Source organism: Salvelinus fontinalis, chromosome 25, assembly GCF_029448725.1.
Source record: "Salvelinus fontinalis isolate EN_2023a chromosome 25, ASM2944872v1, whole genome shotgun sequence".
Lineage (NCBI taxonomy): Eukaryota > Metazoa > Chordata > Actinopteri > Salmoniformes > Salmonidae > Salvelinus > Salvelinus fontinalis.
In genome coordinates, this window is record NC_074689.1 from 12,870,482 (window position 1) to 12,888,790 (window position 18,309).

At 45.6% G+C, this 18,309-nt stretch overlaps 1 protein-coding gene across 4 annotated transcripts in view; it reads right to left on the reverse strand.

Annotated features, from left to right (window-relative positions):
• The window catches only part of LOC129822851 (partitioning defective 3 homolog), a 568,315-nt gene that overhangs the window by 115,637 nt on the left and 434,369 nt on the right, over positions 1-18,309 (reverse strand). For all 4 annotated transcript variants that reach the window (XM_055881305.1, XM_055881306.1, XM_055881307.1 and 1 more), the window contains 2 exons: positions 15,324-15,440; positions 2,949-3,245 (listed from right to left, as the gene is read on the reverse strand). In XM_055881305.1, coding sequence (XP_055737280.1) covers positions 2,949-3,245; positions 15,324-15,440 — 414 coding nt within the window. The remainder of the gene's footprint in view (positions 1-2,948; positions 3,246-15,323; positions 15,441-18,309) is intronic.

Consider the following 18,309-nt stretch of genomic DNA (forward strand, 5'->3'; position numbering starts at 1 on the left):
TTGGAAGCACAGAATCGTCTAGAATGTCATTGTATGCTGTAACATTAAGAGTTCCCTTCACTGGAACTAAGGGGCCCGAACCATGAAAAACAGCCCCAGACCATTATTCCTTTTGGCACTATGCATTTGGGCAGGTAGCGTTTTCCTGTCATCCGCAAACCCAGATTCGTCTGTCGGACTGCCAGGTGGTGAAGTGTGATTCATCACTCCAGAGAACGCGTTTCCACTGCTCCAGAGTCCAATGGCGGTGAGCTTTACACCTCTCCAGTCAACGATTGGCATTGCGCATGGTGATCTTAGGCTTGTGTGCGGCTGCTTGGCCATTGAACCCCATTTCATGCAGCTCCCGACGAACAGTTCTTGTGCTCACGTTGCTTCCAGAGGCAGTTTGGAACTCGGTAGTGAGTGTTGTAACCGAGTGCAGACTATTTTTACGAGCTACGCGCTTCAGCACTCGGCGGTCCTGTCCTGTGAGCTTGTGTGGCCTACTACTTCGCGGCTGAGCCGTTGTTGCTCCTAGATGTTTCCACTTAATAACAGCCCTTAAAGCTGACCGGGGAAGCTCTAGCAGGGCAGAAATTTCACGAAATGATTTGTTGGAAAGGTGACATCCTATGATGGTGGCACATTGAAAGTCACTGAGCTCTTCAGTAAGGCCATTCTACTGCCAATGTTTGTCTATGGAGATTGCATGGCTGTGTGCTCAATTTTAGACATCTGTCAGCAACGGGTGTTGCTGAAATAGCCAAATCCACAAATTTGAAGGGGAGTCCACATACTTTTGTATATATCGTGCATGTGCACCACGTCATTGCTCTCTCTCTGCTGTGTCCACTGAGCCGTTGGGCCTGCCCTGTTACCTCATTGGATAACTCTGGGCAGGCCTCTCGCAAGCTGTCACTCAAATGTGAGGGGCTGAACTAAGAAATGTCTAGAACTGGAATTGGTAGGGAGATGGTCCACGTGGGGAGAAATGTATGGAAAATGACGCGGCACAGCTTCAAGTAAACAACTGGGGATTACGTGGCTAATTGAGGAGAGACAGTACTTCTTTATTTATGAACTACACACTGATACATCCAGCCCAAAGCGGGAGGTTAAAAAATACTTCCTTAGTCGCCAAAGTACCGGAGCATGTCTTAAATAACAGATTGTAGAGAGTGGTGAGAAATGCAACTGAGAACGTTGGTCCCTCGACATGACATACTTTTTGCCATATTTATGAAACTTGTGTTTGTGATAAATATTTGCCTTCCTTCCTTTTTTTGTTTTGGGAAACTAAAGCAGTTCCCATCATAAGCTAATGGGGAACTGAAAACACAGCATTTTTGCCAAACAAAAAGACTCCCAGCATTGGATGCTTTTAACAGATCACTGGCAATGTGTCAGTAATACAATGGCTGTGTCCCAAATGGCACGCTATTCCCTGAACTGTATAGACCCTGGTCAAAAGTAGTGCACTATGAAGGGAATAGGGTTCATTTGTAATAAACCAATGTACTACCGACAAAAGCCAGAGTAAAAAAAAACGAACTCAAAAAGCCCAAGCACATACAAGCATAGCAGCCAGCATCTTCAAAATAGATCTTCAGAATACCAATGCCTTCCTCATACTAATTAACATAGCTAAACAATGTAATAATACCAAGCTGTATTTTTTTATCACATCATATATTCCTGTTGACTCCTGGGGTTATAGATGACCTTCTCCCTTATTGGCCAGAGAAGCGTGCGTGTGCACGTGTGTGTGTGTGTGCGTGCGTGCACGTGCGCGTGCGCGTGCACATGTGCGTGTGTGCGTGCGTGTGTGTGCGTGTGTGTGTTGACAGTGATGCAGAGCGCCACCAGGCACGGTGTGTGGAAGCAGGGGAGGATTAGACATGACCCTGGACAATAAAAGTGAGCGTTGTTCTGATATTACATTTTTCACACCCTGAGAACAGAATTATTGACGGATTTGCCCCTGCTGTAAGAATCCACAATCTACCTGGGTCTCGCAGTGCCTAAGGGACACAGTGTAAAAACCTGCCTGTGCTATTCTTGCACAGTATGTGTGACATGTGTGACAAATAAAACAATTTGAAAAAGAGAAAGAAATACACACACCCCATCTTTTATAAATGAGGTTTACATGGAAGACCGTGGTTGCGTGTGTCTGGCTGTGTGCATTGTAGATGAGCCAGATGGTGATGGTGGCGCTGGTGGTCTGTTGGTGTTGATGGTGTTGTTGGTTTTGGGTGGTGGTGGTGGTGGTGCTGTTGTTGATGGTGTTGTTGGTTGTGGGTGGTGGTGGTGGTGTTGTTGTTGATGGTGTTGTTGGTTGTGGGTGGTGGTGGTGGTGGTGTTGTTGTTGATGGTGTTGTTGGTTGTGGGTGGTGGTGGTGTTGTTGTTGTTGATGGTGTTGTTGGTTGTGGGTGGTGGTGGTGTTGTTGTTGTTGATGGTGTTGTTGGTTGTGGGTGGTGGTGGTGTTGTTGTTGTTGATGGTGTTGTTGGTTGTGGGTGGTGGTGGTGGTGGTGTTGTTGTTGATGGTGTTGTTGGTTTTGGGTGGTGGTGGTGGTGTTGTTGATGGTGTTGTTGGTTTTGGGTGGTGGTGGTGGTGTTGATGGTGTTGTTGGTTGTGGGTGGTGTTGTTGGTTGTGGGTGGTGTTGTTGTTGATGGTGTTGTTGGTTGTGGGTGGTGTTGTTGGTTGTGGGTGGTGTTGTTGTTGATGGTGTTGTTGGTTGTGGGTGGTGTTGTTGGTTATGGGTGGTGTTGTTGTTGATGGTGTTGTTGGTTGTGGGTGGTGTTGTTGGTTATGGGTGGTGTTGTTGTTGATGGTGTTGTTGGTTGTGGGTGGTGGTGTTGTAGGAGATGGAGGTGAGGTGTTGCTGTTGTTGATGATGCTGTTAGTTGATGGTTGTTTTTGGAGTTGCTGGTGTAGGTGGTGGGTAGCGGCGCTCCCTACCTGTCAGCTGAGGGAGGGTGTCCGTTGCGAGGCTTGTTGACCTGGGCATAGAGGGCTTCCAGGTCGGGCTGGTCTGGACCACTGTCCTGGGGGGGCTGGGGCCCTTGGTGGGGCTCCTGTCTGCTGTCTTCGGATGACCCGTCCAGGGAGCCGATGCCTGCGTAGGGGTGCTCCTCATCCTCGTTGGAACTGAAGGTGCAGTTCAGGTTGGGGTTGATGTCCAGGATCTCAGCGTACTCCCTCTCCCTCGCCACCGACGCTTGATGTTCACGGAACTCCCTCGTCTTCGCCTGGATCCTGGAGTGGAGGGACGGAGAGAGGTAGGGAGGGAGGAGGGACAGAGAGAGACAGGGAGGGAGGGGGGATGGAGAGAAAGAGAGATGGGGGAGAGAGAGAGAGAGATGGGAGAGAGAGAGAGAGAGAGCGAGAGAGAGAGAGAGAGAGAGAGAGAGAGAGAGAGAGAGACAGAGGAAAAGGTCAGCAGTGCTATAACTCAATATTTCATACTGTTATTTAGGGAATAAAACACATGAAAGCCATTGTGAGGATGCCTGAAAAGAGGGTTGGTTTTTGAAATGGGGCATTTGAGGTGTTGGTATCGGCTGGGGGAAATAGGGAAAGGTTAGTGAGCTTCAAGCTGAGTCTTAAAGGACTTTGTCCCAAATGGAACCCCATTTCCTATATGGTGAACTACTTTTGACCAGAGCACTAAGGGCCCTGTCCGACAGTAATATATATGTAGGGTGCTAGGGTGCCATTTGGGATGAAATCCAAGATACTCGGTTGGTTTCATAGTGTCTGCAGACACTACACATTGCAGCCTTTTCAAATTCACTTAGAGACATAGCATTTCCTTCACAGACAGACTTATAACAACATTCCTACTTTTAAGTCTATCTACCTCCCACATCTATCGCAGGGCTCTTCCTCCGTCTCATTGGGCTATTCCTAACAGCTTAAGCCTGTTTTTCTTTCCCCCAGAGAAGAGAAGATAAGTCTAATGGAGGACAGACAGCATGCTGAGTTATTCAGATGTGTGGCCGGTGGAGTACTGCGAGGTATCCCAAATGGCACCCTATTCCCTATGCAGTCCACTATGTTTGACCAGGGCCCATAGCGCTCTGTGTAGGGAATAGGGAACTATTTGGGACACAGACGTGGAGTGGCCATCCAGACCATGGTTGGCAGGGGATCTTCCTGAGGAGAGTGTATAGATCCCTCCCCTGGGTCCTCTAACCAGAGAGAAAACAGGCCGTCTCTGATCTCTCCTCCAACTCGTCTTCCACCCGGACCCTGTTCTCTTCTTCCTCCCCCGCCCCCGCCCCAGCTCCCTGGGTCCTCTTCCCTCTTTCCTTCCACACAACAGGGCCTTTCAGGGCCTTTCCTGCCTCATTCAGTTGACCTGGACTATGAATGCTTGTCTCTCCTTCCACAGAAAACAAGACCCAGGCGTACGGGGGGTGAAATGTGATCTGGAGCTGTGGGAATGGGACAGGGGTAACAGGGGAGCGGTGGTGAAGACAGAGGGATGAACCTCTGCTGGTGTCCCTGCATGGCAGCACTGCAGAAGCCTGGGTAGTAGATCCAGATGCTGTGTCCTACCAGAGGGGTAACACACACACTTATGTACCAGTATGCACACACACACACACTCACACGCACACGCACACACACGCACACACACACACACACACACACACACACACACACACACACACACGAACACACACACGCACACTCACACGCACACTCACACACACACACACACACGCACACTCACACACACACACACACGCGCATTCACGCACACACACGCACACACACGCACACTCACTCACACGCACACACGCACATGCACATGCACACTCACACTCACACGCACACCCACACGCGCGAGAGCACATGTAAGAACATGCAGGTACAAGTATGCAAACACGCGTACAGTAGGCACACGCACGTACTGTACGAACACGTGAATGCACGTGAACACACACACACACACATCCCCACCCACCCACACACCACATCCCAACACTCTCCCAGGCTCTACGTGGGGGTCATCTCACCACCCAGTCTGTGGGATATTCCCTATTTCCCCCATTACCTCAGGTCATAGCTAACCTCTGACCCCCATCGGCTATCCTTCACAGATGATTGACAGCATTGCCGTGGTAACAAGGCTGGAATCAGTGAGTTCTCATGGGTCTGTGTATTGTATATTATAATAACAGTATAATCACATTCCAAACAATGACTATTTATCTATGCCACAATAACCTAATTCCAAAAGGATTGGCTCGTTTATTTTTAGTCATGGAAATCCCATTTTCTCAGAATGATCAGAAGGATTAGATTTTGATGGTATTGTGCTCACATGATGTTCTATGTCCCATGCAATTTATAAACTCCTCAGCCTTGTCCACTATGTATTTGTATTTGTCTAAATAATATAAATGTATTATATAAATCACATCCCTTCAAAGCAGTCCCTGCTTTGTCCCAAATGACACCTTATTCCCTATGGGCCCTGGCCAAAAGTAGTGCACTACATATGGAATAGGGTGCCATTTGGGAGACAGACTCTTATTGTACAGCACACACAACCTTGTGGGTGTCAGAAACAGAGTGATATAGATTAGTTCCCGCCACAGCAGTCTCATCTCATCTCGGCACCTGCCCAAACTGATGTCACACCCCTGCCAGTAAGACCAGACAATGATGTTATGACAGGTTTTTACGGAAACCCAGTGGGAATTCAGGGCTGTAGGCTCTTCACCGACTAATCAAATTCATAAAAATACAATATCAGTGTTCAAATGGGATAATGGGTGGAGCGGCAAGACTGGCGACATTAGACTGCCTGGCACAAACAGACAGTACAGATCGACAGGACAGACATACAGGACAGACATACAGATAGACAGGACAGGCAGACAGGACAGACATACAGGACAGACATACAGACAGCAGGACAGACAGACAGGACAAACATACAGACAGACAGGACAGACAGACATGACAGACAGACAGATATACAGAGAGACAGACAGACAGACAGACAGACAGACAGACAGACAGCCAGACAGACAGACAGATATACAGACAGACAGCCAGCCAGCCAGACAGACAGACAGATATACAGACAGACAGACATATATACAGACAGCCAGCCAGCCAGCCAGCCAGCCAGCCAGCCAGACAGACAGACAGACAGACAGACAGACAGACAGACAGACAGGGCAGATAGACAGGACAGACCGAAACAAGACAGACAGTACAGATAGACAGGCCAGACAGGTCAGGACAGAGAGAGACAGAGACAGAGACAGAGACAGAGAGAGAGAGAGCGAGAGAGAGAAAGAGAAAGAGAAAGAGAGAGAGAACGAGCTTCACCCTCAGATCAGATGGCTTTGCACCTCTAACTGAGGGCCAACCAACAGCAGCCAGATTGCCTACAATGCCAGTGTAACATGACAGTCATCTCCATATTCAACCGGTGTGATGTCTCACACACGCTGACCAGCTCACAACCATGGTTCTATGGCACATTTCCCCCCTATCCGAACCCCTGTGCCATGTGGTGGGTAGGCCCCATTTGCTTGCTTGGTCAGTGAAGTAGGGTAACTGCCCGCCCCCCTACCCTCCCATCGCCCAGCCTTAACTCCATTACGTAATTAATGACCCAGTGTGGTGTTGACATGAAGAAGAGCCCTGCCTACACTAAGCACTCCATTACTGCATCACCCTTAATTAACTAGGCAGTGTCTCTCCTCTCTACTGTGGACTCTCTCACCTCTCCTGTCTCTTTACTCTATCCTTACTACTCTCACCTCTCCTCTTCTCTGTCCTTACTCTCCTCTCTTCTTAACATGTTCTCACCTCTATTTCTCCACTCCTCTATCTCCTTTCTCTTCTTTCCTCGGTTGTCTCTCCTTAGTCTCTAGTCTCTTCACCTCTACTCCTCCTTACATTGTCCTTACTCATTTCTCTCTCCTCTCTTTACAGGGCAAACTAGCTCAAAAGGATGTATCGGGAAACAATGCAAGGGAACTGGAATTTCCGCTTAGCCCAGGATGCTCTAGATACTGTAATGCAAGGGATTGAGGTTTTGACTGACAATCTCTTATAACACATTTGCCAGAAGGTTTCTTTCCTCGATTCCAGGTAAGTGGCTTCCTTCTTCATTTGTTGTCTTCGTTGCTGTTAGAAGAGAGCTCTTTGGCATCACACAGCTAGCACACACACACACACATCACAATTAAAACCACAAGGTGCCCCTCAACGGTAAACAACTCAGAAGTGTGAGTCACTGCATTAAGTTGAGAGAAGAATCCGCCATGTTTGTTTCATTTTCAAAGAGAAAGTTAGGAGAGAGTTGAAGTTGCAAAGAGAGCGGTGCACTACTGACAAGTCGGCTCGCCTGAGGTCCTTCTGTGCGCTGAATAAATCGGAGTGTTTATCAAACAAGTCTGTGTAATTCTGGACAGATTAAGCCAATGTACCCTCCTCCGTATGTCTTTCAATGGGGGGGGGGGGGGGGGTGCGGGAGCGAGGGAGAGGGAGGGAGGGAGGAGGCGGCTGCTGTATTCAAACGCTCATTACTAAGTCTGCACTTACAGAGTTCCACTTGGAGAGAGTCTGGCTGTTCAATATGCCTGGTAGCAGAGGCGGGATGAAACAGAATGCATTGCTTTCTTTAGTAACTCTTGTAGATATCTTGCATATATTCTTTCTTCCCACATTCAAACAAATTGGTTGAGAACCCCCCCCTCACAAAAGTACAATCTTGTGTGCAAAGGACTGTGCTCCCATTAAGACTCTGATGGACAGACTCTTAGGTTGACACTTTAGTTTACATACTTTTATCAGGCAAACAATTTGGCACAATTCAATTCTGTAATAATCACATGTAGCTTGCTGCAGAGTATCAATTATCAAATTAATTGAGTATCAAATAATTACAAATATAATCAGGCCTGCAATCAGTTCCTTTGATCTCTCATTGAACTCAACATGTTAATGACGACAGACAGCAACACGAATATTTTTTTGTTGTTGTTTATAACGAAGCTAATTATTTGGTAAAACAATTACTGTTATGAAGGGATCAGCTGAGATAATGACTAACACACATTAACTTAGTGCAGTAACAAGTTATGAAGTACCTGCTGCGTAATTACAGACACTGTAATTAGTAAGACATTAACACAAGTTTCATTTCTAATCTCATTTAACAGAGGAAAGTCGTACACTTTATGTACTCTCAACTGACGTTTCAGTACTAATTCTAAAATAGAAATGTTGTTGTTGTGGCTTAATTCCTCAAAACCAACCAGCCACACTGATGTGATCCTGAGGTCTGTAGTATTACATTAATACAGGGTCCATTTGCATTCTAAAATAAGGAAATGGAAGGCTAGTTGATCTTGCAGCTCCTAGTTCCTTGAAACCCGACCAACCACACTTGTGTTGTGTGATGCTACTGTAACTGCAGACTGACAAACTATAGAACAGGAGCAGTATACCTTGCCTTTGGTTGGCTGGCATCAGCAGGAAACCAAACAAACAGGCAGACGTGGTGGAAACAGCCAAACAGGCACTACACGGCTTCTGGTCTGGGAGCAGGAGGAGAGTGAGATGAAGGGATGGAGGAGTGGAGGAGTGTGAGCCACTGATTAGAAGCTCAGAGGAGCCAACCAGATAAGAGAAGGGACATCATAATCTCAGACATACAGGACAGACATACAGATAGACAGGACAAACAGACAGGACAGACATACAGGACAGACATACAGATAGACAGGACAGACAGACAGGACAGACATACAGGACAGACAGGACAGACAGACAGGACAGACATACAGGACAGACATACAGACAGACAGTACAGATAGACAGGACAAACAGACAGGACAGACGTACAGGACAGACATACAGATAGACAGGACAGACAGATAGGACAGACATACAGGACAGACATAAAGATAGACAGGACAAACAGACAGGACAGACATACAGGACAGACATACAGGACAGACAGACAGGACAGATATACAGGACAGACAGGACAGACAGACAGGACAGACATACAGGACAGACATACAGACAGACAGTACAGATAGACAGGACAAACAGACAGGACAGACGTACAGGACAGACATACAGATAGACAGGACATACAGATAGACAGGACAGACAGACATACAGGACAGACATACAGACAGACAGTACAGATAGACAGGACAAACAGACAGGACAGACGTACAGGACAGACATACAGATAGACAGACAGGACAGACATACAGGACAGACATACAGATAGACAGGACAAACAGACAGGACAGACATACAGGACAGACATACAGATAGACATGACAGACAGACAGGACAGACATACAGGACAGACATACAGACAGACAGTACAGATAGACAGAACAAACAGACAGGACAGACGTACAGGACAGACATACAGATAGACAGGACAGACAGACAGGACAGTCATACAGGACAGACATACAGATAGACAGGACAAACAGACAGGACAGACAGACAGGACAGACATACAGGACAGACAGGACAGACAGACAGGAGAGACATACAGACAGACAGACAGGACAGATAGACAGGACAGACAGACAGGACAGACATACAGGACATACAGACAGTACAGATAGACAGGACAGACAGGACAGATAGACAGGACAGACAGGACAGACATGACAGACAGGACAGACATGACAGACCGAACAGGACAGACAGACAGACAGGACAGATAGACAGGACAGACAGGTCAGGACAGAGAGAGACAGAGACAGAGAGAGAGAGAGAGAGAGAGAGAGAGAGAGAGAGAGAGAGAGAGAGAGAGAGAGAGAGAGAGAGAGAGAGAGCGAGAGAGAGAGAGAGACAAAGAAAGAGAGAGAACGAGCTTCACCCTCAGATCAGATGGCTTTGCACCTCTAGCTGAGGGCCAACCAACAGCAGCCAGATTGCCTACAATGCCAGTGTAACATGACAGTCATCTACATATTCAACCGGTGTGATGTCTCACACACGCTGACCAGCTCACAACCTTGCCTACCTTGCCTTTGGTTGGCTGGCATCAGCAGGAAACCAAACAAACAGGCAGACGTGGTGGAAACAGCCAAACAGGCACTACACGGCTTCTGGTCTGGGAGCAGGAGGAGAGTGAGATGAAGGGATGGAGGAGTGGAGGAGTGTGAGCCACTGATTAGAAGCTCAGAGGAGCCAACCAGATAAGAGAAGGGACATCATAATCTCACGCCACAGTCACAGAGAGAGAGAGAAATAGAGGGAGAGAGGGGGGGGGGGGAACAGAGAGAGAGAGTGGGGGAAACAGAGATAGAGAGGGGGGGAAACAGAGAGAGGCGGGGCAGAGAGAGAGAGGGGGAGAAACAGAGATAGAGAGGGGGAAACAGAGAGAGGGGGGGCAGAGAGAGAGAGGGGAAGAAACAGAGAGAGAGGGGGGGAGAAACAGAGAGAGAGGGGGGGAGAGGGGGGAGAAACAGAGAGAGAGGGGGGGGTGGCAGAGAGAGAGAGGGGGGGGGGGGCAGAGAGGGGGGGGGGGGGTGAAGGAACGGTTGCAGTTGGATACAGTTTAAGACAGAGGAAGCAGACACCAGCAGGTTGCTACTGTGTGGTGGGTTTAGATCTGGCTTCAGACAGATGCTCTGGTAAACTGACAAAACAATGAGACAATCCCAATCTCAGCACACCAGGAGTCATGAAAGGGAATAATGTATTTCCTCCTCTTGGAATCTCTCTGCTTGATTGACGGCAAGCCACACTAAACCCCAGGCACTGAGAGAGAGAGAATCAGCGCGTTCAAAGGTATTGGCCTGAGCAAGCAATCTAGGAATCGCCTTGTATCCCAAATAACCACTCATTATAAAGATGAGTGATCCTGTACCTTACCTTGCTCAAACGGATCCCCTGAAACACACGGACTCTCTGTACTATTCCTACCCCATCCAACCTGCATGGTACCAATCAAAGAGAATCATGCTAGTCCCTCAGTGTGGTGCAATCAGGTAGAGTAGCCAGCGGTTGTCCACAGGCATAAAGCCTTGTAATGGCTGTTGTGCTGAGGGCGGTGTGTTTGTGTGTGTGTGTGTGTGTGTGTGTGTGTGTGTGTGTGTGTGTGTGTGTGTGTGTGTGTGTGTGTGTGTGTGTGTGAGTGTGTGTGCGTGCGTGCGTGGGTGCGTGCGTGCGTGCGTGCGTGCGTGCTTGCGTGGGTGTGTGTGGAGGGCCTCTCCAGCTAGGTCTTAATGAAGCGCTTGATGAGGAATGGAGTCTGCTGAACAGCAACACAGGTGGCAGGCAGGCAGGCAGTTGCATATCATTTGTGAGATTATAGCAAAACAAATGGTGCTGATGATGATTCTTTATCAACTTCAGAATGGTTCATCACTGCACTGCTGGGTTCTGTACCCTGGTAGATGATATTTCAGCATCAGTGTTTCTACTATATCTGAGGCACTCAGATATAAACGCAAGACTACAATACATGGAGGCTATTTTGCAGAATAAACTTGGTCTAATAGTGTCTCTTAACACTGTAATCGAAACCATACTTTTTATAATGTTATTAAGGTCAGACCCCTAGATATGTAACACATGCCATCTGTTTTATAGTTTCCTCATAGCAGACCAGAACAGGGAGGAAGAGGGTACAGACTACAACTAGGATATCACATTAATCCACCCTAACCTTCTCTATGTCTTCTCTTTACGGGAGGCAGGTAGCCTAGTGGTTAGAGCGTTGAGCCAGTAACAGAAAGGTTGCTAGATCAAATCCCCGAGCAGACAAGGTAAACATCTGTCGTTCTGCCCCTGAACAAGGCATTTAACCCACTGTTCTTAGGCTGTCATTGAAAGAAGAATTTGTTCTTAACTTCTTATGGCTGCAGGGGCAGTATTGAGTAGCTTGGATGAAAGGTGCCAGAGTAAACGGCCTGCTCCTAAGTCATAGTTGCTAATATATGCATATTATTAGTAGTATTGGATAGAAAACACTCTGAAGTTTCTAAAACTGATTGAATTATGTCTGTGAGTATAACAGAACTCATATGGCAGGCAAAAACCTGAGAAGTTCCACTTCCTGTTTGGATTTTTTCTGAGGCTGCTAGATTTTCAACCAAGCTTCCATTGAAATTACAGAGAGATATGGATGAGTTTTCACTTCCTACGGCTTCCACTAGATGTCAACAGTCAATAGAACTTTGTCTGATGACTCGAATGTGAAGGGGGGCCAAAGGAGACAGGAATGATTCACCACTGCCACGCGCGTTCATGTGAGAGGCAGCTCCGTTCCATCGCTCAACTGAAGTCAATGTAATTCTCCGGTTGGAAAGTTATTCAAGATGTATGTTAACAACATTCTAAAGATTGATTCAGTACATCGTTTGACATGTTTCTACTGACTGTTACGGAACTTTTGGACATTTCGTCACGTTATAGTGGACGCGCTTTGTGACTTTGGAATTGTTTACCAAATGCGCTAACCAAAGTAGCTAATTGGACATAAATAACGGACATTATCGAACAAATCAAGCATTTATTGTGGACCTGGGATTCCTAGGACAGCATTCTGATGAAGTTCATCAAAGGTAAGGAAACATTTATCATGTATTTCTGGTTTCTGTTGAATCCAACATGACGGCTAATTTGGCTATTGTTCTGAGCACCGTCTCAGATTATTGCATGGTTTGCTTTTTCCGTAAAGTTTTTTTGAAATCTGACACAGCGGTTGCATTAAGGAGAGGTATATCCATAATTCCATGTGTATAACTTGTATTATCATCTACATTTATGATGAGTATTTCTGTTGAAACGATGTGGCTATGCAAAATCACTTGATGTTTTTGGAACTAGTGAATGTAACGCGCCAATGTAAACTCAGATTTTTTGTTATAAATATGAACTTTATCAAACAAAACATGCATGTATTGTGTAACATGAAGTCCTATGAGTGTCATCTGATGAAGATCATCAAAGGTTAGTGATTCATTTTATCTCTATTTCTGCTTTTTGTGACTGCTATCTTTCGCTGGAAAAATGGCTGTGCTTATTGTGGTTTGGTGGTGACCTAACATAATCGTTTGTAGTGCTTTCGCTGAAAAGCATATTTGAAATCGGACACTTTGGTGGGATTAACAACACGATTACCTTTAACATGATATAAGACACATGTATGTTTGAGGAATTTGAATTATGAGATTTCTGTTGTTTGAATTTGGCGCCCTGCACTTTCACTGGCTGCTGTCATATCGATCCCGTTAGCGGAATTGCAGCCATAAGAAGTTTTAACTGACTTGACTAGTTAAATACATATTTTTTAGAATCACTAAAAGCTCCGCTCAAAATGTGTGCTTCAATTAAATCGTCGGTGTCAGCTGAGTGGTGTGTTTGGCAACGGGCCATCCCGACATCCCTGACACTTCCCCTTCTGGGCTTACTATACGTGCGCTAGTTTTAGAAATATAGTCCCCGTTTCCCCTCCTCCCTCGATCCATAATATCATAACCGCTGTGTCTAAAATAACCCATTCTCAATGGGCCCTATATAATCAATCAGTGCATTTGCCTTGAGCAAGACCCACCCTCAGTGTCAGCACACCACCTCTATCAAAATTTGCACCTCTGAGTGGCGTAACACAACCCAAAATACAGAGGTAATTGATTTTAGAGCTGTCGCCCCCCTGAACTGCCATGCTTTGAATATCAGGCTGAGCCAGCTCCCTCCTCCCCGAGACGTCAGGTTACTGTATTAATACCACAGACGATTTCCCAAAGGATTCCCAGATTCCATTTCCATTATCTGAGAGTCAATTTAGAATTTCCATTCTGGTTAAGTGATGGCATTTTGGGATGGTGAGAAGGGGAAAGGAAAGTGGCCCTGTTGTATTGTGCTCCAGCGCTCCAGTGCTCTGACACTAGGGCTTAGACATGCAGAACGGAGAGGAAACAGACTAAATGGGAGAATGAGAAACGTATACAAGTCAAGATCCAGACAAATAGTGATTGGGGAGTGAGGGGAGTAAGGAAAGGAGGGGAAGGGTGAGAGCATGTTCTAGGCTTAGCCCCAGTCTGTGTCTGTGCTGTTTTATACCGGCGTTGCATGGCAGACGTTTGGGAGAGCCTCAAAGGGACAGAGGCTTTGGAAGGCTCTGGATAGGAAGGCTGTGGGTCTCTGGGGCGTGCTGGCAATGTGTTGGGCCAGCAGCCAGAGGGACAGCCAGGGCTCACAGAGCACAAGACAAGACATTCCCTGCATGTCACAGTCTAGCCTCTATGAAGACTGTCTCCAGATGTCCCATTGAATAGGAAGACCATTGTTGTGTGTGTGTGTGTGTGTGTGTGTGTGTGTGTGTGTGTGTGTGTGTGTGTGTGTGTGTGTGTGTGTGTGTGTGTGTGTGTGTGTGTGTGTGTGTGTGTATCCGACAGGCAGCTATCCTCACTCCCTCCCTCTCTTTCCACTGAGAGCAATATCAACTCCATTGTTTGTTTTCAATTACCTCCATTACCAACAGTAGTTTGATAACCGAGTTCATTTTGGCTTGCAGAGAACAATGGAGGCAGCAAGCCCCTCGTTCCATTCACACAACCACTGATATTGTCCTTCAGTCAAGTGAATTTAATAGAGCTTGTCTGCAAGGAAGGAATGAGGCGGAGAAAACAAAAAACACATATGTCCGTTCACTCATACATCGCCTGTGTCCCAAATGGCACCCTATTCCCTTTATAGTGCATTACTTCTGACCAGGCCCCATAAGGCTCTGGTCAAAAGTAGTGCACTATATAAGGAATAGGGTGCCATCTGGTCAAAAGTAGTGTACTATAAAGGGAATAGGGTGCAATTTAGTATGTAACCATACAGAGGCCTCAACGTCCCCTAAAACATCGAGGGACTAACAGAGTCCAGGATGACGAAACCAAACGCCAGATTCTTGAACGATTAACAACCTTTTTACTGCCAAAAAGAAAAGAGAAATGCCCTACAACATTGATTTGACAATTCTAATGAGACCGGCAATTCAATCAGTCAAAGCAGAAGGAGCGAACCAGGACCATTAGCAGGTTAGGTCCATTCAATGGCACAAAGCAAAAAATCTTTAGAAATGATCAATTTAATGTACTGTTATAAAAGGCCTGGACGTTTACAAATTGACATCGGAATGCTTTCCCAGAACTTTCCTCTTTCCACACCGCCCCATTTAGTTAATTGGGCAGTTTGCACATTTTCCCGGGCAGCGGCATGTAGCAGCGCTGTGCATTCTCCTCACAGACTTAATTGTGAGGCTATTACCAAGCCGGGCGAGCCCTGTAAACACATGCACAGGCACAAACACACACTCACCTCTCCTGTTCCAGTTTCATCCGTAGCATCTCCTCCTCAGACGCCTGTGTGTCCTCCATCTTAGATTTACTCGACCCCTTACGCTCCATCTTGTCTCCATTGCGGTGCTTCCCAAACCTGGAGACACAATAAGGGGGAAGGTATTTAATTGATGCCCAGGCTTTGTTCTAGTCTAGGTCGCGAGCTGGGCCTTTCTTGAATCCCCAATCTCTCACAGAGTGGATTTGTGGAAATGTCCTGAAATGTGTCAGATACTGTTGGGCTTTGGGCAACTGTGAAAATGTAAGAGACTTTATATGTGAGAACTCTACTATGCTCTTTGGCTTGAAGAAATAACTTCAAAATAAAAACATTCACGACAGATGGTGCCATATTGAATCAAATCAAATGTCAATATGTGGTTTCCCCGCACTGCTAAATCATCCAACTTTATTGTCCAGAAATGTTAACAAGTTAAAAGCAAGTCGGTTTTAATACATCAAGAAGGTAATACTCTATCAAATGGATATAGACTTCCGTCTGAAACCTCTCTCATAAGGTTTACTGAGTGTGATGGGAGCTGTGACAGCTTGTGATTCAGTCTGACTGAGGTGCACACACTACTCTGAGCTGCTGGGTGAATTTCAGTTAGCAGAGCCATAGAAGCCGCTCTCTGGCATCATTTGCAACTTTCTCGGCGACGCGGCGGCAAACTTTTACATTTTAATGACGCGGGTGACATGGAGGCAGCGGTAAATCCACGACAGCTTTATAGAGGGGTGAGAATAACTGCGCCTGACGATCGTAAATTCCCCCGCTCAGTCCTATATGTGCAGCTATGTGCAAATGACTGGAAACTCTGCCTGTCTGAGGGGTGTGAGAAAATTATGGAGGATAGATAGGAGAGGGGATCAGAAGAGCATGGATGGGGTTACCACCATCATATCAGAGCTACTCTATTATCCATTTCATACACAGACCAAAATCCCACTATTTTACCATTCCTGCTTTTTTATAGCAGCTTTTTGGTACATCTGAAAAGGATTAGTGGTTAAAAAAACATGGACAACTAAAAGCCAGCTAAAGACCTAGTCATGATTCCTGCAACAAAAATACAGGTATCAGGTCTGTGTGAATGGTTCACTGCTTTTTTGCTGGTAAATACATTAACAATCCATTGTTTAACACCTCCCTAATTTGAAATGCAAACAGTCTCCATGGTTTAACAACACCCCACACCCCTACTAATTTGCCAGTTATCCACTGATATGTATAAAAAGAGATATACCTCCAAGAAAGTCGTAAATAAGGGGCTTTTTGAAAGGGGGTCATACAAACATTGCCTTGTATTTTTTACAGGTCATATACCACATCTTATGTCTCAAATGGGTATATGACCTGTACAGTACAATAATCATCATGAGAGTTTTCCCTGTGAGGCATGGAGGATGTCCAGGGTGGATGCTGATTAGGGTTGAATTGTGGGAACCCGGTTACCGAGATTTACTGGGATTTACCGTCCAAAACCACAATCCCAGGATAAATAACTGTGAGAAACCAGTAAATTAAAAGAAAGTATTTATATGGTGTGAAATGGAACTGTTAAATGATATGTGATGTCTAAATCTGTCTTCTCTACGTCCTCTGCATGATGAATCAACGCTCAGGGTTTGGGACAGACAGCCCATCTCAGTATGGATGTAGACCTACAGTATCTCATCATGGTAAAAATGTTCTTGTGACAGGTAGGCCTACATTTGCTGCAGCATAGTTTATGCTACAGTAATATAAAGACTGAATGTGCTTCTAATTTACCCATCTCCATCCAGCTTTCGGGGGTCACCTTGTTTTTTCATTGTAAAGATTACCATTTTTTAAATTGCAGCTCCAGTCTTTCACTTGAATACCTTTGCTTTAAATCAGTGCACCCGCGAGCACTCTCTAGCAGGCTCTCTCTCTTCATCAACTCCATTAAAATTACATCCAAGATAGATAATCCTCTTCTAGATTGACATATAACCCTTTATATACAGTATATGTATGCATATATAGTTGTATATATAGATTGATATACAGTATGGCCCTATATTGATCCTAGCCTACCTCTTTCAGGTAATTCATTCAATGCAGTACTAATTTAACTAATTCATGATGGGTTATGCATAATACGCTTCTAACTTATAGCCTCTGTCTCTTGCGCAATACGCACACACCTGTGCTCCGCTGGTCTCTCTCCTTAAAAAAAGTTCCTTAGCTCTTGGAGTCCCATGCAGGAAAAGCTAGACTAGAATAGCGTGTTGGATATTATTTGTTTCTTATACCAATAAAGTATTTAAAGAGGCGACGCAAGCTATTTTTTGCTGAATGTTAAATTCAGTAGCCAATAGAACTCACGGGTAGTGTGAAAGAAGAGCGGACGCGCCAGGGCAGTTACCGTATATATTCAGACCAATAACCATTAAACTTTTGTGAAGAGAAGTGAAATCCTTCTGCATCTAATTCTAGTCCTACATTATTCAAGGATGTCATTAGAATGATGAAGCGTATTTCATTTAACTGTTGAAAGCAAGGAAGGAATGAAGCAACAAGAGAGAGAGAAGGAGGTAGGCTAATAACATTAGGGGAAATATGAGAGGTATATATGCGTCAGCCTACTAATTATTGACCAGGGCCAATTGCCATTTGGGTCGCATCCACAGTTGTTATTATATTTCAAAATTAAAATAAAATTTGCTAGCCTATAACTTTGTAGGCTGCATGTACTGCACAAGAATCCCATTTTGTCTTCTGCTTTATCATGGTTTGAACGTGTGTAATTCCAGTCCATATTATACAGTATAATACAATACAGTACAGTAATACAGTTCACACTCAAAAAGATTAACTTACCAGAGCTAGTTTCATTTATTTACCAAAGAGAGCATATAGCTAGCTACATCCATGGGCTTTTATGTTTTTCTGTTGCGCGTAATGTGCAGTAGCCTATATCACATATATATTGGATGAT